The sequence below is a fragment of the Elephantulus edwardii genome, unplaced genomic scaffold, assembly GCF_000299155.1.
Source record: "Elephantulus edwardii isolate Elephantulus edwardi_28Jun2011 unplaced genomic scaffold, EleEdw1.0 scaffold00058, whole genome shotgun sequence".
Classification (NCBI taxonomy): Eukaryota; Metazoa; Chordata; class Mammalia; order Macroscelidea; family Macroscelididae; genus Elephantulus; species Elephantulus edwardii.
The window spans coordinates 4,435,717-4,462,867 of NW_006399808.1; the positions used below are offsets into that span (position 1 = coordinate 4,435,717).

Below are 27,151 nucleotides of genomic sequence, written 5' to 3' on the forward strand. Positions count from 1 at the left end.
GTGAATGTCTTCTCTCACTACTCTAAAGGGCCCCCTTGGCAGTAGGAAACACATAGACTATTATGGAGATTGATTTTGTAATTTAGATGCACTGTTATCAATTGTGCTTAGCCGTACATGTTCGTATCCTTGAAGATGTATCATAGAAGTGTTGCAGCCTAGAAGATACAAATTTAACAAGTTAAAAGTGCATGAGTCAAAAATTGAAAAGCAATAATATTCTGAGTAGAGGTTCTAATAGTGGCACAAATCAAGTTACAGAGGTAAGGTGGTTCCATTGCCATCCTTACTCTAACTTAATTCTTTTTTTAAAATTTAAATTTGTTATTAATTTCAGTGAAAATTTACAGAGGCTTTGGATTTCCATTCATTCATTGTTGTAGCTTTTTGAGTTCTTGATTCACTCTGCCCTGGACATTGATTGTCGATCCAAGTAAAATGAGATCTTGACAGTATCACCCTTCCTCTGTTTATTATGCTGTTTTGTATTGGTGCTGTTGTGAGGATTTTGTTTTCTGCATGTTGACGTGTAACTTGTAGTGATGCTGTTATAGTCAAGCCTTCTTAGAAAGCACTTCAGCTCTTCTTTCTTTTCTGCAAGCAAGGTTGTGTAATCTATAAAGTGGGAAGAAGAAGGATGTCACTTTGAATGCTAAAGTGTACTTGACACAAGCCATGGTATTTTCAGTCACCTTTTATATATATGCGTTTAGCTCATATACATGTGGGATTTGAACAATGAATGAGAAAAATGGAAGAGTTAGTGCCTTTGAATTATGATGTTGGTGAAGAATATTGACCGCACCAGGAACTGCCAAAAGAACAAACAAAGCTGCTTGGAAGAAGAAGTGCAACTTCAGAGGAAGGATGGTGAGATTTCACCTTACATGCTTTGAGGATGTTTCCAGGAGAAGCCAGGCCCTGGCAAAAGAGAACATGCTTGAGGAAGTAGAGAGTCCAAGCAAAGGAAGACGACCTTCTGCAAGATGGATTGACAACAACTCCAGTGATGAACTTAAGGACAGCAGAGATTGGGAAGGTGATCCAGGCCTGGCAGTGTTTCATTCTGTTGTACATTGGGTTACCATGCATCAGAGTTAACTAAACGGCACCTCACAACAACAACAACAAAGGCACGGTGATTTACTTCCAGGAAATCTTCACCCATTGAAGCACAATTCTACTCTGACACATGGTGCTGTCCATGACTCGATGGTAACAGGTTCTGGGCTTGACTGCTGCGGACTTGGTGCTCTCCCTAAGTGGTTTTAGAAAATGACTAGTGGAAGCTTAGAAGGTATTTGCTCTACTTCTTTTCACTTGTCATTTCTCTACATTGGTTGACGTGGGTCAAGTTTGCACAGTTGCCCCATATTCAATGTACTGAAATATGTCCATTGCATGTAGAGTTCAACTAATTTATAAACTATTTTCCTAATAATAGAGTATCTTAATGAATGGGTTCTTTCAAAAGATAGAGAAATGTGTGCTTAAATTTCTTTGTGATACAGTGACTTGCATTAAACCTGGCAGACTGGCTGCTTCCAGAGAAAGAGCCAAATGGCTTATGTAACTGCTTCAGCAATACTGTGCTCTGTCTTTGAGTTAAACAACTAACTCCTGGAAGCATTAGCCCTGATAAAGGAGTAATTTTTCAGGATACCAGGATCCTTTAATTGTACTGCAACAACTGGCTTTGCATCAGTATTCACACAGATGATGTTTTTTCCTTTGGGATTTAAGCTAACTGATTAACCTTGGCCTCCCGGTTCTCCTGTTTCCAGTTATTTCTCCATGTTATCACCAGAGTTAGTTCCCTATGAAACAGATATACTGTTATTCTCCTCAATTTACACTCTGTCAACTCCCTATTCCTATAGAATGATGGTCAGACATGCTGGCAAGGCACATAGATGATGCCTGGCCTCATTTCTTGCCAATTCTACAATCCACTATTGCTCAGTCATTCAGTCTTTCCATTCCCACAATGCACTGTGTCTTCTTGTTCCGCCATGACCTGCCCACGCTTGGCCCTCTGCTTCAGTGCCTCAGCCTGCCTTCTCTCTTGAATGAATTTGCACTCATCACTCAAGACCTACCTCAAAAGTTAGGTAAAGGCCATCTCCTGCATCCAGAGTCCTTTATTTCGTACTTGTGTCTCAGCACTAATCATCAGAAATAATAGCCCTTCCTAAGAGCTGGCCACTTATTCTGCAAATTATATTTACTAAGTCATTTATTCCTTTAAACAACCATAGGAGGTAGGTATTGTTTACATTTTACAGATGAGTAGACTGAGGCACAGAAAGATTAACCAGCTTGCCCAAGATCATACAAGCTAGGCGATAGGATTTTGAAGCAAGGTTTTCTTGTGTCACATATGAAATGAAAATCTGAGCAGACCTTACTACCCAGTGGCAAATTACTCAGGAGCGAGAACCATATTTTATTGACCATAGGTCCCTAAGCACGGTATAAACTCTGTTCCAGGAGGACAACCTTGAAGGTATTTGAGTGTACAGACTATTACATTTTTATTAAAAATACTGCCATTTAAAATCATGCCATTCAGCATGGGCCTTAATATTTTTATTCTTCAAGAAGAATTACAGTGGGGTCAAATGGCCATGGATACACCTTGAGGAATGCGGGGATGTGGGAGTTGGTGCTGGGAGGAGGCTTTCTGCCTGCATTCCCTCAGGAGGGCTTTAGGTGGCGCACGCATCCTGTGGGCTGTCTCCCCTCGCTGAGCGTGGAGATTGAGCCAGTGTCCTGTTCACTGTCCCTGACCTGAGTCCTCTTCCAGGTTGGAATCACGCAGATGGCGTCAGAAGGCTGAGCTCCAGGAGAACGCTTAAAGGAGTGATTTAGAAGGATGAGGGTTACTTCTCCTACCGTTTACAGTTAGAACCAGCACACAGGGGATTGCACACAAACTTGAGTTATGTTCAGTGTACGAGGGAGCACACTCAGCAGAGGAAGAAGGAAAAAGAAACAGCTGCTCTGTTTAGCAGGTCGTTTGCAAAAGCCATTTTCAGGTATCTAGTGTGGTCTTGGCATCAGACAAGCAAACTGGATAGACCCCTGATGAATGAGTATTTTTTAATGCCTTTAAGAACTTTGATCTCTATATCTTTCTCCCCCCGCCCCCCGCCACTGATAAATTGAACGTACTACAAACAGCTTGGAGAATCTTACTTATTGCTAAGGTTCTATTACCTGGTCTATTGGTATATGATGAGCTCATGGTTTGACCTCGCCCTGCATGCTCCGATGAAAAAACATTGCTCCACTTGGAAGAGGGTTTAAATTCGGGGGCATCAGGGGTTCTTGAGGGGGTAGAAGCATTGAAGCTGAATATCCATGAGCTTCCTTGCCTGTCCTTGCTCCATCTGAGCTTCCAGGAACAGTCAGTTCTTTCAATGCCGTGTGACACCTTGGGAGTCACCATGAAGTCTATAAGCCAGTGTTAAGGATGTTGACACTTATCTGCTGTTTATCTGACCAGCCTCAGCTCTGCTTCTATAATGAACTGTAACCACAGGAAATTATGGTGTGTATCATTATGTCACTGATGCCTCGCTTCTCCTTATTTTCACAACCTCTTAAAAATTACCGCTGATGTTAAAGAAATTCTAATGAGGTTATTTGTTTATGTAAAATATATGATAAAAAGCCACAGTAAGAGAAGGTGGCCAGGGAATCCATGTCATCAGAGTACTGAATTCTGTCCTCCCTCTCCCTCTGCCCCAGCCTTGTCCCCAAAGCTGCCTCTTCTCACGTGTAGTGCCGGTGCTCTGTATGGTGTTCTGTTTATAGTGGTTTGAACATTTATACTGCCCATGTCTTTCATTGCTGAAGTAACTCACCTCTCTCATATCGACTCTTACCCAGGAGCCGCACTGCAGACTCTTTGATGTAGGTCTTTTCTGCATGGCAGCGAAGGCCAAGCTGTGGTTTTCATTGCATGATGCAACCTCACCCCTTCGGTTGTCGCCTCCAGGTTAACCAGACTCACCCCTGCATTGCCCATGCATGCCGGCGAGCTTCCCGCGATGGCCCTGAACGCGGTGCACAGTGGGTGCGTGCATGGAACCAAAGCAGTGAACATTCCAATATACTAACGCATTGGGGACTTAGGATTCTCTCTGGACATTTTTATAGGGTCCCAATTTGCTGTGTTACGCCAGAGGCCACTCTGTCCCTTGAAAAATGTAAAGCTAGATGATTGGAAACGAGAAAGAAGTCCCCTGGTTTTAGACAATACTGAACAAAGACTAAAGACAAGTAATTTAGAGACTAGGGTCAGATTCCACTGGCCTGGGGATAAGTCTAAGACATTTAGACTCTCCATGGAAGTGCCCGAAGTGACCAGTACATCAAACCCCTGTTCATGCCCTTGTGGATAATATTACCCAGTATGACGTTGTGTTGATCTAATAAATATCTAAATGTATATACTTTGAAAAACAAAATCCTCTTATGTGCTATGAGAAACACAATCATTCACCTTTCTCATAGTCCATTGTGTTTAGAAATGCCATTAGTCCAACTTTAACAGATGTAAATGGTAGTACTCTAAAGGAATATTGGACTTTTAGGAGCATGCTAATATTATATTCAGAATTCTTGATTAGTAGTTATGATTATTTTTTCCCTTTGTTGAAGTGTATTTTTTCCAGAGGTCTGATTGTCTTAACAACTTTCTCTAAGGATGTTTCTCTTTACTCTGTAACATGTGAACTTTCCTTCTTTTCCTTTTGTACTCAGAATGACTTCCCATATATAGTTGTCAGGATCTGGTTATTTCAGCTGGGTGTCCTGGTGAGGCTGTGGTTAAGCAATTTGACTGCTAATCAAAAGGTTGGAGGTTTGAACTCACCAGCTACTCTGTAGGCAAAAGATGAGGCAGTCTGCTTTTTAAAGGATTTGAAACCCTATAGATAGTTCAGCTCTGTCTTGTAGGACTACTATAAATTGTAATTGACTCAAAGTTAGTGGGTTTGTGTGAGATAGCTATATATCTACCTAGAGAGTTTCCATTTTAGAATTGCAGGAGCTATAAATTGAGAAAGATACAAGGAGAACATTTTATTAAATTCTGATGATCCTGAGGGCAGGAATGACAGTTCCTTGAGAATTTTTTTATAACAATTGCTTATCAATTCTAAAATTTTTTAGCTTAAAAGTAGGCACTAGGTTGTTAGAATGAAACCAAACTTGATGCTTTGTAAAGCTCCTTCTGCCGGCCTGTAAGATGTGGGCCCCAAGCACCTGGACAGCTTAGTAGACTGAGAGTCTTATTATATTCTCTCTCTCTCTCCTAAATATGTCTTAGTCATTTGATGGCACCTAACAACAACAATAAATTACCCTATCTAAGTAAACTTTACTTTGTATTCCATAGCATGTTCTTGTGTTTAGCAGTGAAGAGGTCTTCCCAGTGTGGAAACCAGCTTAGGTGGAATTGGAGTGCGTACTTTGCCAGCCGGTGACCTTGACCTGCATGATGAAATGCTGCCGCTTCACTGGAGCTTTCCTGTTTGGAAAGGAAACTTCTCATTCTCCCTTGCAAGGTTCTTCAGGAGGGAAGCCCTTCTCTCTTTCTCAGGAAAAAGAAAACACCATGCTTTCCAATAAAGTATAAGGATTTCTGAAACCCAACAGACAGTGGAGGATAATTGGATTCATTCATGGAAACACGGGTGAAAATCCTGAGAAATCAGGTTGCTAGAGCTGAAAAGAGATGTTTTTACTATAATGGGTAAAACAACTATAGAGGAAAATCAAAGAGACAGCACCGTATCTTTAGCAAAAGTGTTAAAAGAAAGAAGAACTGCAGGAGGAGCCGGGATAATGAAACTTCACCCCAGTGAGCATGTAATGTGATATGCCTTCTAAATTTGGATTCTTAAGTCAAATGGACACCACTGATATGGTGGAAAGAACTATTATTTCCAAAGCATGAGCAGGACAAAATTAATTGTGCTAAATAAATAATTTTTCATGCTTACCACAAGCAAGTGGGAAAGGAAAAAAAATAAAAGAGAAGAAATGTTCCAGGAGATAAGTTATTTTTATGAAGCAGTTAAGAAGGAAATGGAGAGTGGAGACTTGAAGACACAGAAGTCTTGGGGTGGCGTGTGCAGTTTTTACTCAGCTGGTGGTTTCTCCCAAAGACTGTGTCCAGTGGCAGTTCCAACCTGCCAGGGCCTCCAAGGGAGAAAGGAAAACAGTCTCCTCCCATGTGCTTTTCAGCCTCCGAAGTCCAGTGAAGGGTCAGCAATGAATTGCTTCTGACTTGAACCACTGAGTTTTGTAAGGTTGGTGGTTTGAACTTGCCCATTGGCTCCATGGGAGAGGAGGCCTGGACAGTGGACCAAGATGAGTAAATCCTGTGCATTAGTTCTACTCTTGAACATGTCGGGTCATCTCACACAGAGAGTTTTCTAGGCTGCAATCTGTATAGGAGGGAGGTCAGGTCTTCTCCTTCAGAGAGAGTGGTGGGTTCAAACCACCAGCCTTTCAGTCAGCAGCCGAGCACTTAACCATACCTCCATCACAACTCCCACTGCACAGTCTTCGCTTTGGCAAGTCCTCTCCATGCACCCTGACTGCAGACATTCTCTCTAAAGGTGACGTGTTGCATCTGAGTTTTCTTGCCAGGGCTACTGTCCCTCACCCAGGTTGCTGTTGCGCGTTCCTAAGCAGTGCCTCCTGCCTTGAACTCAGCGGGCCCATGACTTCTAATCAGCAACATCTCAGACTTTCCTATTTGGCTGTGAGGCTGCTGGGCTCTTAGCAAAACTCCTAAATAGGAATCCTTGCAAAATTTCCACGCCTCAGCTGTCAACCAAAGACAGAGCGAACGCACACAGCTCTTGTATGTCCTTGTGCAATAAAAGTCGAATTGTTTTCTGTGCCAGATGTCAGAAAGACTCGTGCCAGGCCTTTCACTGTGTCTTCATAAAAAAAGAAGAAAAAAAATGTCAACAACATAAAAAAAACACCCTCAGGATGTCAGAAACAAAGCAATCATAATTATCCTTTAGCATCACATATAAATTCATGTGTAACTTTTAACAAACACTGGTGTCCTGCTGGTGCATAAATATGTTATGTGACAGTTTTTGCTGTTCTTCAAAGTGAAGCGATAGATAAACGGAACAACTGTTTCTATCCATCTTTCCTCACAGAGCGTGGAGGCTCCCTAAAAGCAATTCTGGGAAGATCCTCAGCAGTGGCTCTGGCTGGTAGAGCCCTTTGAATGGAACCTGTGAGGGGTGTTGTTCAGCTTGGCTGAGATCTGGCCAGGATATGTGCTAGCTGAACCCATAGTAGGTCTTTTAAAATGTAGAATACTGAGTTTTATGGGTGAGAATAGGAAAGGTATCTATCTTGTGCATCTTCATGCCCTGATCTAATTAGACTGCAACTCTCAGACCTAAGATCAGTTGGATTTGGCATGGACTTGGTGACTTGAGTTCCCCAGTCTCGAGTCCTTGTGGTAGATCTGTAGGGAGGAGGGATTGCCAAACCATGTTGACAAGGCCTGTCTTACTTAGATCAAAACCAGAGAAGAAAACAAAACAAAAAGTGTGGCGCATTATCTAGGCAGGAAAAGGGTGGGGTACTAAGGCAATGCTTAGGAGAGTGCAGTCCAAACAGAAGGCTCAAGCAGGAAAACGTTGACATCTGCACCAAATCCACAATTATATATGAAAGCCTGTTTGTTATATCCAACATACCTGCCCAGCTCAACCCTGAGTGGCCAGCTTTTCACATACTGTGGTACTTTACAGATTTGTACCTGCCTCTGTCAGTATTTTTTTCTTTAGCGAAACTTCTCATTCAAGCAACAACGGACTCATGGTTGACTTTCCAGCAGTGTAAATCACCCAGGAGATCCCATCTTTTCTGAGGAGCAGCTTGTGGATTCAAACTGCCAGAGAGACATAGTCATTGGATGAACATTGTGACTCCCTGTGGACTATGGCTCCAGAGATCCTTGAGAAGAAAGGATTCTTGTGGGGATGCAGGAGAAGCCAGTGCTAACGTAGCCCAAACTTCTTCATCACAGTTGCTCCCTTCCTGATGAGTCCCCCGACAACTGTCCCCACTGTTTAGGAGCTGACTATTGGTTAGAGCTGGTTGTATAAGGACCTCTCAAATTCTACGAGACAATATTAACTATCTGGAGAAAAGACAGGCAGAATGAAGTGGTGAGATAAACTTTCCTCCTGATATACCTAGCTCTCATTTCCATTAGCCTGGAGAAAACTGTGGCTCCAGAAGCTGGAGGGCTCCCAGGAGCTCCTTGTCTGGGTCCCTGCTCTCCAATCCCGGGACTGTCTTCTCTTTGTCTCTAACACCTCACCTAGAGGATTAGTCAGTTTCCTCCTAAATGTTCCTTTGGACTCCGCCAATGGAAAAAGAAACCTTTTAGTTACCTCTGAAAGACTATTGTGTGCCATTGAGTTGGAACCAAGAGGTGGTTAATTGCACGAGAGGAAATTGCTCAGCTTTCTCTCCTAGAGTAGCCAGTGGACTTGAACTGCATACCTTTGGGATTGTAGCACAGCTTCTTACCACTATGCCACCAGAGTTCCCTGCTGATATACTAGTGAAAACTAAATCAAATCAATACAAAACCACAAGAGAAGTAGCTGAGGATAGGTTTCTGCCTCTTTCTCACTGGCAGTTCTCATCTAGGTGAGGTTGGATTCCAGGAAGGAGCGTATGTGTGAGCTGGAGGCAGGGGTTGTGTATGTGTGTGTATGTAGTGTGGGATTGTGTGTGTCTGAGGTGCTTGTGTGTGAGGAGGAATGTGTGTATGAGGAGAAGTGTGTGTCGGGTGTGTGTATGTGTTCTGTATGTATATGGATGTGTGCATAAATGTGTGTGTCTGGTGTGTGTGGTATATGTGATGTGTGTATATGGAAGTGTGTGGGGTGTGTGTGGTATGTTTATGAGGGGATGTGTGGAAAGGGGTTAGATGTGTACGTGGTGTATATGTGTTTGTGTATGTAGTGAGAGTCTGAGTATACATGATGTGTGTGTATGTGGGGTATTATGAACGTATATGTGGGAGGTGTGTGTGCTTGTGGTGTCCACAGGTTTGTGTATGTGGTATGTGTACGGAGTTGTGTGTGTATTTGTACTGTGTTATGAAGGTATGTGTGGGAGGTGTGTATGTATGGGTTTGTGTTGGTGTAAGTGCTATGTGTACAGGTGTGTGTGTGGGGGGGTGTCTACGTCCTGCCTGTCCACGGCTCATTGACCTTGCCTTTGGAGAACTCTTCTGGATTGTGAATGTCTGTGCAAGTGCACATGCGTGCCGCCGTATATGAATCATCTACATCATCACTTCCCTGTTCTGGACAAGCGAGAGTTGATTTAGGAAGGAAGGGATAAAATGGAGATGCTCTTAAGAAAGTAAGAAGAGGTCAGCAAATGACTCTTCAGTTTAACGAAGACCAATGCAGGCAGCACTCAATTGGCGAGACCCTGTTCTGTGAGGAGCTCAACGCGGATTTATTACATAAAGTTGCTGGCAAATATGAGCACTAATTCAACTCTGTTAACAACTGTGATTGGAATAATTGTAGTCTGCAGATAAGCTTGAGAAAACAAGCATTAGTGGGTAGGTTGTCTTGGATAACGTTCCGAGAGTCCAACAGTGAAGACAGACAGAACCTCATGGAAATAGAACTGAAAGAAATGCTTACAGGAAACATGACCGCTTCATCCCCAGCTTGTGTTCTTGATCCACTGAAAGCCAGGAGCAAATGAAGTATCTGCCTGTGCCAGCTCACCAGCCCCACTGCTGCCCCGGTCATTCTGCTGCCCAGCAGCCCTGCAGGACAGAGGAAAGCAGCTGCAGCGTCTGTGGGGGCAGGTGACTGTGGCCTCATTCTCCTTCAGAGCGGCCACAGCAGCCAGCTGCTCATATCACAGTGCCACTAAGGCTTGCCCTTCTCTGCTAAAGACCGCAGAAAAAGAGAATAAGCGGCCTCCTGTAGACCCTCATTAAAGCGAGTCAGGGTTGTCTCTGGCAGGAAATCTTGGTTAATTATTTAGTATTTGTGAGACTGGGAAGCTGCCTTCATAGAAATATCATTTCCCCCAACCTTATCTAAAGGTAAAGCTTTGAGAAAGAAAAAATGAACAAAATATTAGCAATGTTTCCGCACAATTACTCACTGCCCATCCTATTAAGCATTCAGTTTAAATTGCAAAACCTGAGGAGATGGCAATACAGCATACCAGATAAAAATAAGAGTTTGAAAAGAATCGATTCCATCCAGTTTTGCTCATTTGGACGATTCTCTTTGTTGTTGGGATTTTTCTAGAAGCAGCTATTATTTTTTTTTTTTTTAGAAGCAGCTATTATTGCTATTACCTTTGTTTTAAAAGGGACAATCACTTTCTAAGCCCTTGTCTTTACTAGGCATTATGTGAAGCATCTTACCTCAGTTACTTGGTTTAATCGTTACAATATCATTTGTAGTTTGAGTCTGTATTGCTAGTTTACGTGTGAGAAAACCAAGGTTTAGAGAAGTTAATTTGCCCAAGGTCATACTGCTAAAAAGTGGTAGAGCCAGGATTTTTAACTCCGTCAACTTGTGATCCACATGTTTCTAATGGACTTGTCTGGTTGTATTAATGAATAAAGAAATACAGAATGAAGACGAGAAGGAGAGATTTAAGTTTAGAAAAAATAATGAATTCTTGTCGAGAAAAAAATTTGATGTACCGTAGGAAAATGTTGGCAGTATCATGAAAATGAATTACCTGTGTCTTCTTGAGAAATCCAATTGCTTAAGAAACTGATATATTTTGTTCTCTCAATTAGAAATTTATGTCATTATCTTTGGATCCTAGAAGAATGCATCCTTTGTGGAACTAATTTTTCAGGTAGACTCTCTGAGCCATAAAACTGCTCAGTAGCCTACAACTATCATGTTCCATGACTTATTATTATTCACAACTCCAGGGTACAGAGCTCATAAGGTTTCCAAATAGTTAAGCTTTATATACCACCTAACTCATATATTCGAACTTATTTCTGTATTACTCCAATAAAGTATAAATCTGTGATTAGTAGATCACATGTTATTAGTTAAATGGAGACATAATTTAAAAACCTGCCGGACTCAGAAGTTAATCAGTCTTTTGATACAAACCCATAACTGAAGAATTCCCAGCAAAGCCATTTAGCTAGCTAGCTTGAGATCATAGAAGAACAATATTACATTGTAATAAAAAGTGTTTTCCATTCACATTGAAACTATTATAAAGTGCAGGATAAGTCTTTTAACATGAAACAAGGTGCCTATTTAATATAATTATCATTATATTATTTATATTATATTTAATATCATTATGATTTTCATTATTGTCCCTTCAAGGGCAATAATACCTTAAAGATAACTACCCCAGGAAGTTCTGGGGGAAACCATAATGCTGTTAAGACAAGAGGCTTGCTTTTATTTGATGATGGTTGTTGTTGTTCTTAGGTGTCATCGAGCCATAGCGACCCTGTAAAGAGCAGAAGTGAAGCTTGCCTTACCTGTGCCATCCGCACTATTCATGATACACCTGAGCCCATTGCTACAGCCACTATGTCAGTCCATCTTGTTGAGGATCTTCCTCTCTTCCACTGACCATCCAACCTTCCAGTGTGATGTCCTTTTCCAATGACTAGCCTCTCCTCACAACATGCCCATAGTATGATAAAGTGAGATAAAGTCTCACCATCCTTAGCTCCAAGCAGACCCTGGTTTGCACCTTATCTAAGACATATTTGTCTGTTCTTTTGGCCATCCACAGGATACTTAGTACTTTTCAACACAGTAGTTCAAAAGCATGATTCTTCTTCTGTCATCTTCAGTTGGTAGTAGAACTTATAAAGGCTGTTCCATCTTTTGAACACAGTCCTCACCCAGTAGAAACAATGAAAAGCACCAATATTGGAAGGACAAACTTTTAAGGACACAGCTCTTATCAGGTAATTAAAACAAGCTCAGAAATCCCAAATAGATGTAAGGCTTTCAAGTCGGCATTTTGAAGCTGTTCAAGAACTTCGCAAGCTTGGTGAACTTCCAGTTAAGAAGACAATGTTCTAGACATGTTTCAGATTATTACTTTCTCAGTAATTAATTTGATTCATATAATTGACACTAAATTCATTATTATGATTAGCTTAAAAGTTACTTTTTCTGACACTTAAAATCATATAAATAATAACAGCAATTTCTAATTTCAAGTACATTGCCAAGACTTGCCTGTCTATAAAAATTAATCGGTTTCATAACATTCTGTTGAAGATCTGATTCCTGTTTTGTGTGCAGAGAAACCGAAGCACTTTACTTATCATGTTTATTCAGTCATTACCAGGAATGTGTTCAGTAACTTAGATCTGGCTGCTCCTGGACGCCAAAGTGCTCCAGAAGGTCATTCTCTACAATGTCATATTTCCTCTTTATTTGGATTGATTTGAAATTGATTGAACTGTAGAGCTTATTGTCTCCTTAAGAATGCTCCAAGTATCTAAATAGTATCAGCCATCACTATGTCAATTCTTCTTCATCTAGAAAAAGGTAAGGGGAGAGAAAATTGGAGTCCTTTTAGGGAAATTGGTTATTAAGTGGCTGGTTCACTTCCCTTCAGTAGATTATTGATAACTAAATACCAACACTGGGGATTATCACTGTGCTCAATGACAGGCTTATGGGACAGGCTTTAGTACAGGTCATTGTCCTCCACACATTCCTTGACCATTCCAGGCACCTAAATATTTTCTAGGACAGTTGGGCTGCCACATGATCAGCCAATGAGTTTTTGCATAAGCTTTATTCAAGACTTGGATTGCAGACTTGTGTTTTAAAGTTTTTCCTTTCCAAGAATTTTTACTGCAGTCCACTTGGTGGGATAAGGCAGGGTAGCAGAAAGGAGGATATTGGATCTCTATCCCAATATATCTCTCCTCACAATATAACCATTGTATGTGAAACAAACTTTACTCAACAATGCGAGTTGGGGCCAGTCCTAATCCTTCCATGTCAGCGACCTGGAGACAACAGATATCCATATTCATGTTATAAGAATCAAACGTGAGAGGAGCAGTAAACTCTGAAGGCCTATACAACTGCCGTGTATAATTATGGTGAAGTGACTAAGAACAAACATTGCAAGATGATGGAGATTCCTTATTCCCAATGTTACAGAAATTCCAAAGGGCATATGATTGAGAATAAGTAACGTGCTTAGCTATGCCTTTCAGGGGTCCTTGAAGGATGTGAAGGTTTGAGTAAGAGAGGAGAATGCTGAAGAGTTAGAAACACAGGTTTAGAATTGGCAACGTGTGGGTTACATTCAAGAAATGATGAACACGATCTTACTGCTCACTAAGGATTTGGATTCAAGGGCAGCAGAAAAGTTGAAGATGTAGAATGAGACTAGGTTTTGGAGGTTCTTCACGTCCGGGCTTAGCTTTGATGTATGAGGCCTGAGGGAGCCATGAGGATGGAGGAATGGCATCTTTTCATTTTGTTAATCTGGTGACATGACCGAGTTAAGACCAGGAGAAGGGCCTGCAAATATTAAGCTTTATTGTATTGATCCATGTGGGTGAGCCTGAATTCTAGTGGTTCATAATCCTGCAGGGAATTGAGAGGGCTCCATTCAATTTCAAAAGGGAGAAACCTCCAGAATGAGGAGAATTTGAAAATTGGAAATCATTACAGGAACCGCTGTTTCACTCCCCACCTAGTCCTTCCCTCTCAATCAAGAATTTTTAAATTATATCAGACTTTCTGTTGTTTTTAAGATGCTTATCACTTATAAAATGGTAGTCCCTGTAACCCCTCTCCATCCATACTTCATTATTTTTCCTTTTAATCTTAAAGAAAATGTGCTTAGCGGGCACTCTTTGATTGCTAATTGGAACGTCACTGGCGCAGCCTGCATGGTGGCGTTGTAATTACTTCCCTGCATCTTCTGAATTTTTTTTTTTATCTCCCCATTCACATCTGAAACTGAAAATATCTGCTCAACCTCTTGATCTCAGCAATTAGTTAAGTGGTATGCAGCTGGTTATCTGGGGGCGGGCTGGAATGCTTAATCATCTCTGGTTAGGCCTGACTGGGAAGCTTCGAGAACAGAACACCTGCACTGAGTGAGTAGCTACTGTAAAGGCTTTCTGGAGCCGTGCTTCTCAGAGAGCAGACCTGGATGAGCAGTAACAGCGTTGCCAGGGAACTTCTTAGAAACTGTATTGTAAGGCCCCCAGTACAGATGTACTAAATGAAAAATAAGGGAGTTGGGGCTCAGCAACCTGCATTATAACAGGCTCTCCAGGTGCTTGTTGAAGTTTGCAAATCACTGTTTTGGGGAGTGTTAGGAGTCAGACAACAAGAAACGTCAAGGAAGTTTGCAGACTGAGAAGAAAGGACAATTGCTTTCCTCTTGGAAATGGTACCAACTGCCAGAGGGACTACCACTGGATGTAAAATGTATTATTTCCTGTCATCCTCTAGAAAGAATCCTGTGCGTGGAGAAGATAACTTTGAAAGTCAGGCTGTTGAATCTTCCTGATCTGAGTCTTCAATGAATATTACGCTATTAATAGATGAAGAAAGGAACTTGAATGAGTCTATTTTTTTGATGGTGGTTATTTTGTACTGTGAAGTCAGAACTGACCCATAGCTCACCCTCTAGCAAGTATTTAGAGTCAGTAAAACACACAAGAGGAGATTGCCCATCCTTCTCCTTTGGAAAAGCTGGTAGATTAAAACTGCTTGTCTTTGGAATTGCAGCAAAGCTCCTTACCACTAGGCCACCAGAGCTCCCTTTTTTCTTGGATGTGGATATCTAAATACTGAGCCTATTTTCCTTTAGTAGTCAGGAGGAAGTAGAAGTTTGTCTTTCATTTTCAACCTCCCATGAGTACTTGTCCCATAGGAAGCAGCTTTTTATTGAGGGATTTTGAAAGTGCCACAGTCAATCCTGGTCCAAACAGTAAATTTACCTGAGGTTTTAATTAACAGTTGATCTCCTGACTGTGATAGCCTAAGGATGAGCACAGTTCCACAACCACCAAATAGCTTATTATTGTTTGTCAGAACCAGCTCATGCAGGTTTTCAGAGGCAGTGAATCTCATGGGAGGAGACTGCATCTTTCTCCTGTGGAGTAGCTGTTGGATTTGAACTCCACAGCTTTGGATTTACAGCATCACTTAAGTCATTGGGTAACCAAATCACTTTAGTTAAAGAACAGTTTATACTATCCAAGTCATACCTACTGTTCTTTTTTTCTCAGTTCTTAAAACTGCACTTTTGTTCAATTCCATCAACATCATGGGGGTGGTTGTCATGCGTTGGTAGAATTCTCATCTTCTGTGGAAGAGCCCTGGATCCGGTTCACAGTCAGCACACCTCAGCTCGACCATCATCCACTTGTTAATGGAAGCCTGTCGGTTGCTATGATACTGAGCACATGTGAGGGAAGTAACTTGCAGAAGAGATGGACTAGGAAGAAAGGGCTGGTGATCTGCTTCAAAAGTCTGTGAACAACAGTGGCTTAGTCCTGTTGGTCCTGGGATCAGCAAGAAGTGGCAGCAAGCACCAACACTGACTGTGTTGTTACGTGCTGTCAAGTCATCTGAGACTCATAGCAATCCTGTGCACAATAGCTAAACCCTATCCTGTCCTGAGCCAAACTCACTATCTCCAATACACCTCCTCTATTACCCCAATTACTGTGTCAATTCATCTCATCCAGGGTCTTCCTCTCCTGTGCTGTCCCTCCACTTTTCCAAGCATGATGTCCTTCTCCAAGGACTGGTCTCTCCTGGCAACATACCCAAAGTATGTGATGGAGCTTCACAATCTTTGCCTCCAATGATTAACTTGATTTCACTATCTCCAGGACAGACCTCCTTGTTCTCTTGTTCAATACTCTTCTCCAGCATCACAACTCAAGCACATCGCTGCTGCTTCTGTCATCCGTAGTCATTGTCCAGCTCCCTGATGTGTAGCAAGTGCACACAAAGCCTATTCTTATATGATGTGCCTCACCAAAAAGATAATTAACACATAAGTGTATCATTAGGGGCCATTTACCTATGTCGTTGAAAAACCAAAAGTGTTGGGTTTTTTTTATTTTTTTTTAAAGGTATCTTCTTTCTAGCTGTGGAAACTTCTATAGGTAGATGTAAGAAATGCCCTTATTTTAAACAATGAAGAAGAGGAGGAGTTTGTATTCTACCTTCCAGACTATAATAAAAATTAGTCTGTAAGATTATGTCCTTTTGGGTGGGAAATAAAGTCTCACTGATGTGGCCAATCCTTTTGTTGTTTAATTTTATCTTCTCTTTCTATAAGATCAATTGACTTGCTCATTTGGGGAATGAAATCATGGGGATTTGGAATCTATGTCCTGGGGGCTCTAATTGTGTGAGTCCACACATAGTACACTTGCAGGATTTATCTCAGAGGGAATTCTGGCAAATGGTTCTGTTCCTGCTTGGAAAATCTTTTGCAAAAAGAATAGAAAACAGCCTCCATGGCCTCCCTGGTCCTACCTGGATCCTGGCCCTACTCTTACACCAGGATTTCCTGCTTTTCTCCCAACTTCTTTGTTTTATTTGTGAGCTTCTGTTATAGGTGCTGCAGCCAGGGGAGAAGTCAGCAGCAGCAGCAGCACCAGCAGCATATTTACTCCCATTATTAATTCAGCTTAAAATTTAGGACCAATGGAGAGGTGAGAAATTATTAAGGCAATTCTAAATTTTAAGAAAGACTAGAGAAAATGACTTTTTTAGTGTCAACAGTCTACTTTGTTAAACAAAGGTTTCATTAAAATATGTTCTCAGCAGTGTCCCTCAGGTTTACAGCTCTTCTCATTGTCGATTTTGGGAATGAGCAGGAGTGAGGGCGGCAGAATGACTGAGAAGGCAAGGAGAATGGACGGGAATGAAGGGAGCATGAGTCCTTGGATTGTTGAGCACAGCTGCTTCCATATATATTGAACCAAAACATCTACAAGGGCACTGAGCTAGCATCTCTCTCTCTCCCCCCTCCATTCTCTCCTCCAGCCTATGATGTAATTTACCTACCATGTGTATTTTGTGATTATCAACAAATGGACTACAAACAAGAGGTTAATAACAATAATAGAATAAAAACAATGAGATTGTCCTCATGTGTCCTAAATTTGACAACAACTCATAATGACCCTATGGACCTTGGACCTTGCCCTATCCCGAGCCAACCATAGCATCTCCAACACACTACTGTGTCAGTTCATATTGTCAAGGATCTTTCTCTCTTGCACCAGCCTTCTACTTTCCCATGCAAGATGACCTTTTCCAAGGACTATCCTCTCCTGACAACAGGTTCAAAGTGTGTGAGTTGGTTTCATCATTCTTTCTTTTAAGTAGTACCGTCTCCAGAAAAGACTGATTTGTTGCCTTGGCAGTCTATCATTTGTTCAATAAAAACAATAGAGGTGAGGGAATTTGAAAGCATTTGCTCAAATTTGTATTCAAATTTTGTGAATAAACTAGTAGAAAATGAAAAGAAAACAATAGAGGCAGTGCATTATGCTGTTGAAGCTGGAGAAATTATGGAACCCTCAACAACTCCTAGACAACTGACTAGAAGAGATCCATATCTATTCCCATTAAAAAAAAAAAAGGTAATCTGCTAGAGGGTAGAAATCACTGAACAATATCACTAATATCACAAGCAAGCAAAATCCTGATGAAGGTTATAAAAAAAATGACTGGAAAAGTACATCGGCAGAGAACTACCAGAAATACAAGCTGGATTTAGAAGACACTATGGCAATTACAGACATTATTATCAATGTCGGATGAATTTTGGCAGAAAGCGGAGAGTACCAGAGGAATATCTGTTTGTGTTTCATTGAATATTCAAAGGCATTTGACTGTGTGGATTTCAACAAATTTTGGCTAACCTTGAAAAAAAGAATAGGAATCCCAGGACACTTGATTGTGCTTGTGTGAAAAGTGTACTTGGATCAGAAAGCAGTCCCAGAATAGAGCAAGGAAATACTGTGTGGTTCAAAATAAAGAAAAGTGTGTGTCTTGTATGAGTCCTGTCTCTATAGTTTTTCAGTCTATATGCAGAACAGATCATTCGGGAGGCTGGGCTTTATGAGAAGGAATGTAGCATCAGGATTGGAGGAAGACTTATCAACAACCTACATTCTACACATGACACAATCAGGCTTGCCGAAACTGAGAAGGACCTTAAGCATTTGCTGCAGAAGGTTAAGGGCTGTAGTCTTCAAAATGGATTAAAGGTCACCATCATGAAGACAAAGATTCTTACCACACGACCAATTGGCAGCCCCATGATAGATGGAGAAGAGAGTGAGGTTGCTAGCAACATTCAGTAGTCTGGAAATCAAAAGATGAATTGCATTGGGGAAGTCTTCGGTCAGAGACCTCTCCAGGGTGCTAAAGAGCGATGATGTGAGTCTGGAGACTAAGGTACACCTAATCTAGGCCATGGTCTTCAAAATTACTTTCTGTGCAGCAGAGAGCTGGATAACTAAGGATGACGGAAGAAGAATGAATGCCTTTGACCTATGGTGTTGGAGAAGAGTTTTGAACATACCATGGACTGCCAAAAGAATAAACAGGTCTGTCTTGGAGAGGGTGAAACTGAGTTTCTCTTTGGAGACTAGGATTTTGAAGCTCTTTCTCACATACTTTGGGCAGTATACCCAGGAGGGACCAGTTATTGGAGAAGGACATCATGCTTGGAAGGGTGGAGGGATGAGCAGAAGAGGAAGACTCCCGATGAGATGGGTCTACAGTGAGTAGGGTAATGCGGGAGAAAGATGGGCATTCTCCTTCTGTGTGGTTAACTGCCTCTGAAAACCCACTGGAGGGTCAGCTATGGGTTGATTCTAACTCTACAGTACACAACAACAACAACAGGATAATAGGGGTAGATGTGTTGGAGTCAGTGAGACTGGCTCAGAACAAAGCAGGGTTCAGAGCTATTGTACTTATGGTCATTATGAGTTGCAGGCAACTCCATGGCATATGACAACACAACAAGAAATAGGACACCAGTAATAGCCCCACCAATAACTGTTGTAAGGGCATCATGTATAGTGTTTGCTTGACCTTGGTGAAATGTTTGAGTTTTTCATGATACACTTAAGAATTAAGCCTTCCCACTTTCCATAACAGTTTTGTTCCAAAACTGTGTATACACCAGTATTGATGAATACCAATTTTCAATGCATTGGTAAGTTATTGGTGGCACAAGTGAACACTTTGCCTCCATATCTCCCCACCCTCACTTGTTCTCTCTGTAACACACACACACACACACACACACACACACACACACACACACACACCCCTTCATTTTCCATTATCTCATCATACTGGTGATGACTAGTGCACAGAGAGACTTTGTCTCCTCACATTTTGAACTTACACAGCAGCCCCTGGGTTATGAATGAGATCAATTCCTAACTGTCTTTATGTAGAATTGGCAGATGACTTGGAACAGGCATAGACAGTTCTTACTTAGCCTTGGTTTAGTTCAAGGAAAGGCTCCAAGTTTTTCCCATGATTTAAAAGCTGTACATGAAGCCAGGGAAGGTGATTGTGATGAAGCATGTGTTGCGAGTGAGGTTGGTTGATTGGTTGGTTCAGTCATTCAGAGTGAAAGTAAAGGTACGTAACATTAAGGGGCAAGTGTGAGATGATTCATCCGATGTTCATAATGCAGGGTCTGCTGCTAGCCGTTTTCTGGTCCATCTAGCTGTGTGGTTTCATTCACCATAAGGAGAGTGTGCACCTTGAAGAACTCACTCTTGAAACCAACCACTGTGATAACCTGGGTGTTGCAGAATGGTCCCCTAGTCACTGGAGGCCTGGGTTAGTCCCTGTGAGGGAGCGGAGGCCTGTAGCAATGGGAGGCCGTGGTGTTTACCTGCTTTTCCTTTGCCTCCTTTCACCTTCTGGTCCAACTAGCCAAATACCTGGTGCCTTTCATCTCGTCTCCCTGCTTGGTGAAAGCCAGGCAGTTGTCCGTTCTTTGTTGGAGAACTCTTTCCCAGTGTTGGGATTTTGTTCCGTCCGCTTAGTCTGTGAACGTCCATATAGGTTGCACTTACTGCTTGTCTGGAGGTTTTTCGCAGAATTTATGATTTGGAGGATGGCAGGGGGCATGTTGGGCTTGTATTTGAGATGAAGAATGGACCAAGTTAATGCATGTCACATGGTTGGAGGGACCCCCAGACTGCTTTAACACACATCTGAGGGCCTCCTCTCCACCAGCTGCTGGACGCCTGCCTGTTGAAGCCAGCATTGTCCTGAGAGAAGTAGAACTATACTAACTGGTATTGCCTTCAGAGATTTCCAAAGTGGTCCTACTGGGAAATCCTCCATCTTGCACTTCTCAAACTTCCCTCCTGCTCTGGAGGTACCAGCTTCTTTGTGTTTGGGGAGAGTTTTTGCTTCTCCCCCCTTCCCTCCCCATTCCCCCACTCACCTTCTTTCAGTTCCTGGCCTGGGTGTGATCATTTCCCCCCAGGTAACAGTACACTATGAATATTCATCCACAGCTTTGAGAGGCTTTCCTGCTTCCCACCCACCCAGCCTGAAGTTTGGGACTTTGCACAAGCTGATCCTTGATCAGTCCTGATGCAGGAAAGCAGGCAGGCGTGGTGTACCAGTTTGTATAGTGTACCCTTGTGAACTGCCTACCCTGGAACAAAGCACTGGCTGCTTGCCACACACAAAGCCCATTAACTCGCATGCCAACAAATTCTCAAACAAATTAACCCTTAGAGTACTGCTTCGGGTTCTTCAGCATTTTGGTTTGATGGTCTAGAATCTTAGTAGTTGGGCTGCTTTGCCCAGATCAGAGTGCCGTACACAAAGTGCATATGGAGTCTAGCTGGAACATCGACCAGGATCCTCTTCTGCAAGCTTCCTTGAGATGCTCCTGGCTCCTTTATTTACTCGTCAGCTGGTTGCTTTGTGATGGCCCAAAGCAGAGCCTCTGTCTCAATTGAAGGGCAACAGGTTCCTTGTCCAGTGGGCCGGAGGGTGGGAAGGGGTGCATTTAGCTTTGGCATGTGTCCACTTAAAGAAAGAAGTCAGTTCTTTAAGGGTTAATATGAAATGAAGGAGTTGGGTGGCCTCTCCTGCTTGCCCTTCCTCCAAAGTGACTGCATGATCCTCTTTAGATTCTTAGTTTAACTGCTGAATGATGGTAAAAATTGTATGTATTCATCGCCTTATAGATGTAGAAAAACAAACCAACAACAGCAACAGAACAAAAGTCTGAATGGTTGAATGGAAAGACCCTTGGCCATGCTTGCTTGATTATCACAGGGGGGTGGAAAGAGCAAACGTTTTCTTTTCTCAACATTCATTGTTGGTCTCCACCCCAGCACCACCACTGCTCACCATTGTGGAAACCCTTGGTGCTACTTTTCATTTACCTCTCACTTTTTCTTCTTCCTGTCTAATAGCCCCATAGAATCCTGCCAGAATTTCTACAAAGATTTCACATTACAAATCGACATGGCTTTCAACGTGTTCTTCCTTCTCTACTTTGGCTTGCGGGTAAGTTTGAGCCACATGATTGGTGGTGTGATGAGGGCTCCTCAGCCGGCCTGGAGAGCTACTCTCCCAGCTCACACAAAGCCCCTGTGTTCTAGGAAAGGAAGTGCATCTGCATTCTGGTTTTCAGTCTGTGAGAGAAGCCTTTTCCTTGGTTCGGCATTTACTGAAATGCATGTGAATATTGCTTCAAGGATGAGAAATGGAGATTAAAATAACTCTTAATGTCCTCTACCAGACAGTTTCTCATCCTTCTGTTCAATCATAAATGCATTGTTCTTTTAAATATTAAATAAGGAAGGGGACTTCTGCTCTTATAATTATGTATATCAGTGCCCACTTAGCCAAGTACTAAAGAAGCAGTTATGAAAATGAAATCAGGGGATAGATTGGTATAATTTTAGGACTGAAATTGTATAGATCTCTTTTTAAGAGGAAACTATAAACTATGTAGAATGTAGATTATATATACGTGTGTGTGTGAGAGAGAGGAGATAAGATGTACATGTTTTATGTACAGTTGGAACTATGTAACAGAATCTAATACAAGTAAATCTCTCAGCTGTGGCTATGATGCTATTGGAAACCATATATGCTATTGGAAAAGTATAATGCCATACCTATCTTTAAGGCTAACAGAGCATAAATCCTGTTTCTAGAAAAGAATTTTAAGATAAAAATAGTATGTGATTGGTGTAGATATGAGATGAATGGCAATATCTTCCTCCAGACTCCTGTGAAAAGCCCAAACATACCCTTTGGCAAAGACTATAGATTTCCTATTGGCATTAGGCTTCTAATTTTTCTCCTACTTCTTTTTTCCTGTCCCTAGTTCATTGCAGCCAATGATAAGCTGTGGTTCTGGCTGGAAGTTAATTCTGTGGTGGATTTCTTCACGGTGCCTCCTGTGTTTGTGTCTGTGTACTTAAACAGGAGCTGGCTTGGTAAGTCAACATCTCTCCTGTTTCCAGTGTTAGGTCCTGGGCCGTGGCTGGAGTATGAAGTCTGGGATGGATCAAGGGAGTGGGCCCAGGAACAAAGATTTTGTGTGCTAAGGTGACCCGCTCTCCTGAAGTTTGTGAAGTTGATGATGACAGTTTTTGTTGTCACGCCTACCCACAAGTATTTGTCCAGGTAGTACTTCAGGTAATGCGGTCCTATCAGTATGGAAATCCAGGTGTTGTTGTCACCACTGGGACCAGCGTGCTCATGGTTCCGTCACTTTTCATTCAGGAACTGGGAGTCAAGACAGGACTAAGAAGCCTGTGGGGACAAGGCTGATTTTCCAAGTGGTTGGTTCAGGTGCCCTGGGAGGCCAGCCTGCCAAAGATAGCTTCTACCTGCTGCTTCAGTTTAGGAAAAATTGGCTTTTTGTGGTTTATTTATAGTAAGCAGAAGGGTGAGGCTTGCGGGACAACGAGCTGCTTCAACGTTAAGGGGAATACTTTACCTGGAGCTGTGCTGCCGTGTTACTCCCTGTCTCCACTTTGTACCAATTTAGAGAGAGAGAGTAACCTTCTGGGGATAGTCCTGGCAGCCAGGTGCTTCGAAGTTCACAGTAACAGACGATGGTCCCAGTACAGAGGTCCCTGCGAAGTTTCCTTTGCTAATGGTCCCATTCCCTCTGCTGTGTGCATTAATTTTTCCCCCCCAAAGTCACAGTATTACTCTTTCCATTTGACTTGTTGGGGAAGTAAGGTGGCTAACATAAGACTTGTTTACTGTTAGAAGTTTTTGGGATAAACTGATTTTTCCCCCCAAGTAATATATATGTATGATAGTCAGTATACACTCAGTAAAAACATTCCAAGGTAAAAAGGACAAAAATAATCTCCTTTTGCTGCATCCACTGCTGATGTTTTCCCAAGACTAATGCTAATAACCAGCCACCTTGTCCTCTAATGTCTGTCCATCCCCAGACAAACACAACTGTGCGTTTATAATGGTATTTTAGAAATGCTAGATTATAAAATATAAAAATATATTCATTCATATAATTAATATTCATTCATATAATATGCTTTTCACTGCAATTTGCTTTTATCTTCCTGTTATATGGCTATACTTTCAGCCCTTTAATTTCCTAAAAGTTACATAAAATTCCTTAATTTGTTCATAATGTTTGACCATGCTTTCTTTTCCCTTTTCTCTTAATATAAAAAACTATTTAATAAACATTTTCATTCATATAAAGAGTTCTGGTTGCTTTGTGTACTATATATTGGACTCTTAAGTAGAAAGTCAGTGGTTTGAATCTATCAGCACTACTAATTTATATTTCTCTGTATTCTAGCAGTTGAAATATATTTGTAGAGTTGCCAATAATTTTTTTAATAAATCATTGATTGTACAAAAGATTTGTACAAAAGATGTCAAGTGATCTCTGGCTTAGTTTTATTCATCTTTGACTTTGGTGGTTGGTATGTATATTATCACAGTGCTTTGGTAGTCTGTTGGTTAAGAAACTGCACTGCAATCCCAAAGGCATGTGGTTCATATCCACCAGCTGCTCCATGGGAGAAGGATGGGCAATTTTCTCCTGTGTGATTTACTGTCTATTTCACCCACCCTTCACCTTTCCAAGCATAATGTTCCTCTCTAAGGAACAGCCTATCTCCTATAAACATGCCCAAAGTATGTGAGGTGAAACTTTATCATCTTTGCCTCTAAGGAGCATTTTGGCTGTACTTTCTTCAAGATATGTCTGGTTTTGTTCTTTTGGCAGTCCATGGGATGTTCAGTACTCTTTTCTAACACCAAAATTCAAAGGCATCAATTCTTCTATTATCATTATTTATTATCCAGCTCTCAGCAGAATATCAAGTGATTGAAAAGACCTGAATACATTGTACCTTAGTTCTCCGACTAACATTGTTGATGCTCTCAGTAATTCGGAGAGCTCCCTGACTGAAGACTTTCCCCGTACAATATGTCTCCTGATATCCTGAATGTTTTGATTGTATATCCATGTAAGATGAATTTGTTGACAGTTATCATGATGTTGTCTATAGGTCCAGTGGTGAGAATTCTTTGGTTTTTTGATGCAATTCTTATTTTATCTTCTGCAGCAAGTGCTTCAAGTCTTCCTACTTTAGGCAAACTTGGTTGTGTCATATTCAAAACAAAGGTTATTGACCAGTCTTCCTCCAATCCTGATATCAGATTCTTCTTCATAGAATCCAGCTTCTTGAATAATTTGCTTAGCATACAGATTAAATAAGAATGGAGAAAAGACACAACTTGACACAGACCTTTTTTAATTTTAAACCATGTGTTCTGTTCACACTGTATCCTCTTGGTCTAGATATAGATTTTACATGAGCACAATCAAGTATTCTGGGACTCCCATTCTTCTCAATGGTAACTGTAATTTGTTGTGATCCACACAGTCAAATGACTGCATAGTCAATAAAGCACAAATAGACAATCTTCTGGCATTCTTTGCTTTTAGCCAGGATCCATCTGACATCCACAGTTATATCCCCGGTGCCACAGCCTCTTTTAAATCAAGTTATATTTAAAAATAATAAATCTAGTTATCTGTCTATATACTGTTGTAGCTGAATGGGATGATCTTCAGCAGTATTTTGCTTGCATGTGCTATTAATGCTATTGTTTGATAATTTTCACATGTTATTGTATCACCTTTCTTGGGAATGGGAATGAATAAAGATCTCTTCCAGGGATTAATTCGCTAGATAGCTATCTTCAAAATTTCCTGTCATAGATTGATGAGCATATCCAGGCCTGCATTTGTCATTTTAAGCATGTTAATTTATATCCCAACTATTGTTGAGACCTTTCTTTTTATTTTGCCAATACCTTCAGTACACCTTCTTCCTTTGTTACCATTGGCTCTTAATTATATGGTCTTCCTGAAATATTTCACATCTGGCAGACTAGTAAGCAGGATTGGCCATCTACTTCTGAAATAGCAGGCCTCTGAAAACACTGTGAACAATAGAAGCACATGGATAATTACAGTATTAGAGGTAGGGTCCGGATGACAGTCAATCAAAATGAGAAGAAGAGCTGTAAACAAACTTTGATAATTGGAACATGGAATGTACAAAGTACGAATGTTGGAAGACTAGAAGTTCTATAAAATTGAATGGAACACAGGAATATCAACATTCTAGGTATTAGTGAGATGAGATGATTGGCTGCTTTGAATCAAATAATCAATTGGTATACTATGCTGGGAATAAAAAACAGAGGAAGAATCATGTTGGGTTCATAATTAAAAAGGCAATTTCAAGTTATATCTTGTAAACCAATGTTTTGATTGTCATACACTGGCATAGTGAACCATATAATTATTTAATTCAAAATGGCTAATGCCAACCCTTTTCAGGTCACTAATGATTAGGATATCAACTTTTCTACTTTTCTGTTCTGCCACCCTTCATCTGTCAATTTGCTGTGCTCTGGTGGCTTGTCTATTGCTGTAATGTTGGAAGTTATGCCACCAGTATTGCAACATACCATTAAGATCACCCAAGGTGGACAGGTCTCAGCAGATCTCCCAGACTAAGACAGGCTAAGACGAAGGACTTGCCATCTGCTCCTGAAACAGCAGGCCTTTGAAAACCTTATGGGTAATGAAGGAAGATTATTGAATCCAGCGCTGGAAGATGATCCATTCAGGTTACGACGGGGAGGAGCTGCTCCCTCAAAGTGGAGTCTACTGTAATGGTGCAGATGGAGTGGAGTTTTCACCCAGTGAAGAACCTTCATTTGCTAATGTGGCAAGACTCAAAATGAGGAGAAACAGTGGCAGTCATCCATTAAAAATTGTAATATGTAATATACGTAGGAAGAATCTTGTAAAGTTTGGGAGTGGTCAAAAATGAAATGGAATGAGTAAAGATAAACATCTTAGACATTAGTCAGTTAGAAATGGATTGGTATTGTCTATTTTAAATCAGACACTAATAAAACTTACTATGTTGGGAATGACAAAGTCATATACTGGGAAAATTAATGGTGTAAAATTCATCATCAAAAAGAGCATTTCAAGAGCCATTCTGCTGTAAAATGCTGTGAATGATACAGGATAATGTTCACATGCATACAAAGAAGAACTGTCAATAACTATTATTTGAATGTGTACACGTGAAAGCCAAAAAGGAAGAAATTAAGGATTTCTATAAATGTTTGTTTTATAAAATTGATAGGACATGCAATCAAGATGCACCAATAATAATTCATGACTGGAATACAAAAGTTAAAAACAAAGAAGAAGGAATTATAACTGGAAAATGTGTCTTGGTGACAGAAATAAGACTGGAGATCAAATGATTAGAATTTTGTATAATCAGTGATTTTTCCATTCAGAGTTTCTTTTAAAAAAAACCCAGCAACCCAGAAATAGACATGGACCTCAACTAATGGACCACACAGGAATCAGATTGACTTATCTGTATAAAGAGCCAATGAAAAAGCGCAATATGTGCAGTCAAAATAAGGCCAGCAGCTGACTTTGGAACAGGCCATCAACTACTCATATGCAAATGTGTACTGAA

At 41.1% G+C, this 27,151-nt stretch overlaps 1 protein-coding gene across 23 annotated transcripts in view; it reads left to right on the forward strand.

Annotated features, from left to right (window-relative positions):
• KCNMA1 (potassium large conductance calcium-activated channel, subfamily M, alpha member 1) overlaps nucleotides 1–27,151 on the forward strand; it is a 1,059,824-nt gene that overhangs the window by 611,220 nt on the left and 421,453 nt on the right. For all 23 annotated transcript variants that reach the window (XM_006887494.1, XM_006887495.1, XM_006887496.1 and 20 more), the window contains 2 exons: nucleotides 21,536–21,629; nucleotides 22,459–22,570. In XM_006887494.1, the coding sequence (XP_006887556.1) occupies nucleotides 21,536–21,629; nucleotides 22,459–22,570 (206 nt within the window). The remainder of the gene's footprint in view (nucleotides 1–21,535; nucleotides 21,630–22,458; nucleotides 22,571–27,151) is intronic.